Raw genomic sequence first — 2,542 nt, 5'->3', positions numbered from 1 at the left:
GGCACTCTTGCCATACAGAATATTCACACAAGCAGCTACCTGGTGTAGTGTGGTGGTCATTTTGTATGCTATGTGGCCCTGTTCTGGAGTTTTGTTAAAGATTGCCCAGCACAAGTAATTCTTAGCTGCCCATTCACTGTTCAAGCATTATGTTGAAATATCCAGCACCCAGGCAGTTCTGTCAACTGAGGTGAAAAATTCATGAATGACCATTCAGGTCAGGTCACTTTTCTTTCCAGCTCATCTTACCAACATCACATTCTCACTGCCAGTGGGATCAGACATACAGGCTCATTGACCAAAAAAAAAAAACGCATACAAAGATAAGTAGTAAACAGTTTGTTTATTTTTAACACAAGAACTTTTCCCCAAATCACATGGGTTTAGGAGGAGCTCTTGGGGCAGCACCCTAAAAAGAAAAAAAGAAAAAATTAAATTCATGTAAAACATTCATTTCACAGTTGGAACATAATCACATTAGCAACTTGTTGCCTAAAATAATAGTCTTAATTCAGTCTGTTTTATAAAAGTGTATCCAGAGTAAACAGCATGAAATGCAGAACTTACACTGGGCCTAAATCGAGGTGGTGGGGTGCGGTCCTTCCTTGCCTCTCGTGACCGGTTCCTCACCACCTTGCTGTGAATGGCACAGCTCACACAGTAATGGAGCTTCACATACAGCTTCGGCAGAACGTAAGCTGTTAAGAGAGGAAACACTCGGTTAAAATAAACTCACTCTACACTGCTTTTCCTTTTGGCTAAACACCAACATTAACACATCTGCAATGTCAGTCCTGTAGATTTATATTTTCCCAGAAACCATCAACCTTTATAATCAAGCACACAAGTGTCCATATGCACAGTTCAGGCATATTTTTGGTAGATTTGTCCTCACCGTCAAAAACGCTGGCCTCAGAGATGTCCCTCACAGCTGCAGCCTCAACAATATTTCTGATAACGAACTTCTTGATGGCCTTGTCCTTGGGCACACAGCGGGCACAGTTGGTGCAGCGGATGGGCTGGACATGGCCACGTCCCTTCTTGGCACGACCCCCGTTCCTCCTTTTCTTGGTCTGATGGAAAAAAGATGCACTTAAGAGGTCAGAACAAGTTCATTTTTGTGAACCACCACATTTTGGACACCATAGTTGAGGGGGGATTTAATTATATATGATCTAGTAAAAATCAGTTTCTCTAGTATTTAGATAGTATATTAAGTATTTAAGTACTAGTATATTAAGAATTAACTAAACTATGTTTATTAAGAAAGATGTGGACCTAATTCGACTAATTACATTACACATTATTATCAAAGCAAATCTGGTAAGAACATCAACAAAACAACAAGTGTTACACAATTTTTGTTTTGATGCAAAACTAAAAATAAAATGTAGAAGTAAAACATTTGATACCAAGTTAGATTTATTTTTTATTCAGATGTAAAAAAAAAAAAGAGAAAAAAGTTAGTTTAGCTGCTAAACGTTCAGGTATGGTGTAAAAAGGATTATGAATATGAAAACCTAAAAGATTTGAGGCTAAAATAACTACAGTAATCAGTTTTAGAGGCGAACACAAGATTAAATCAGTGATAGGAAGCAGGAGTTGATCATGTCTGAACTCATGTTTTTCCGTGGTTTTAGTAAAACTCACATTTTAAATTTCTAGATTCATTTTCTGGAGTTGGGGAGTTGGATTAAACTACTAAAAGCCCGAAACGCTGATATGATCATTATTAGTGCCCCTCCACACCGCAATAACGGGGGTATAACTCCTACTCAGCGCTGGGCCAACACAAGGCTGCAGCTCCAGCGGCGGACCGCGCCGAGGGGCTGCCTTTCCTGCACGCTGAGCGTCGACCACACGCCCTCCTTTAGGGTCATTTCTAAAACTCGAACTCGGTCTAACAGCACAGTTACTGATACAGTAACAAACAAGGGGCCCTTTTTTTAAAACAGGTACCGAAAACGAGCAAGAAAACGACCGAAAATAAGTCTGAAAAAGCCAAAGTGTGCGCTCAGCGCTAACACGCACTCACCATCTTCACACGAGTGGCAAGCAAGAGAACCGGAAACGTTGTGACGTAGCTTATAAAGCCTCCCCAAGCTTCCGGTGGAAAAAATAAAAGTCCTAGAACCTGGAATAAAATAACACTTAAATAAAAAATGTTAACCTTAGTTTTTATGTGGAGTGTTTCAGAAATTTACTTTTACACCAGTTGAAAGTACACTGCATTATTAAGAATAAGAATAAATAATTTAACATGGGTAGTTTTTAATAAGCAATCGTTTAATTTCTTCATTCATTCTTAAAAAGAGCTTACATCAATAATGTTTTTCTGTTTAATTAATTTTGTTATTTAGAATTGATGTACTGCTGGTATTGTGGTGGAAATGTGCTTGTAGTCTCGGTTTATTCATCGCGTTGCATCATGTGCACCATGTGTGCGTAGATTACGTGTGTAGACTCTTATTGTCTCCTCAGCTTCCTGTCATTTACATGACTTATTATCATTAAAGGTTAAATCCAAAGTAATTTGTTAGCA

General features: G+C 38.7%; 1 protein-coding gene across 1 annotated transcript; it reads right to left on the bottom strand.

Moving 5' to 3' along the window:
- Positions 1-326: 326 nt before the first annotated feature.
- On the bottom strand, positions 327-2,105 carry rps26 (ribosomal protein S26). Its single transcript, XM_072696685.1, has 4 exons — positions 2,036-2,105; positions 896-1,073; positions 568-698; positions 327-409 (listed from the first exon to the last, which is right to left on the bottom strand). The coding sequence occupies exons 1-4, from the start codon at positions 2,036-2,038 to the stop codon at positions 374-376; spliced, it is 348 nt and encodes a 115-aa protein (XP_072552786.1). The 5' UTR covers positions 2,039-2,105; the 3' UTR covers positions 327-373.
- Between the last annotated feature and the right edge of the window lie 437 nt (positions 2,106-2,542).

The sequence above is a fragment of the Salminus brasiliensis genome, chromosome 14 (genome assembly GCF_030463535.1).
Source record: "Salminus brasiliensis chromosome 14, fSalBra1.hap2, whole genome shotgun sequence".
In the NCBI taxonomy this organism is placed as follows: domain Eukaryota; kingdom Metazoa; phylum Chordata; class Actinopteri; order Characiformes; family Bryconidae; genus Salminus; species Salminus brasiliensis.
The sequence above is the reverse complement of the archived record's forward strand: the minus strand, read 5'-3'. Positions and strand labels throughout refer to the sequence as shown.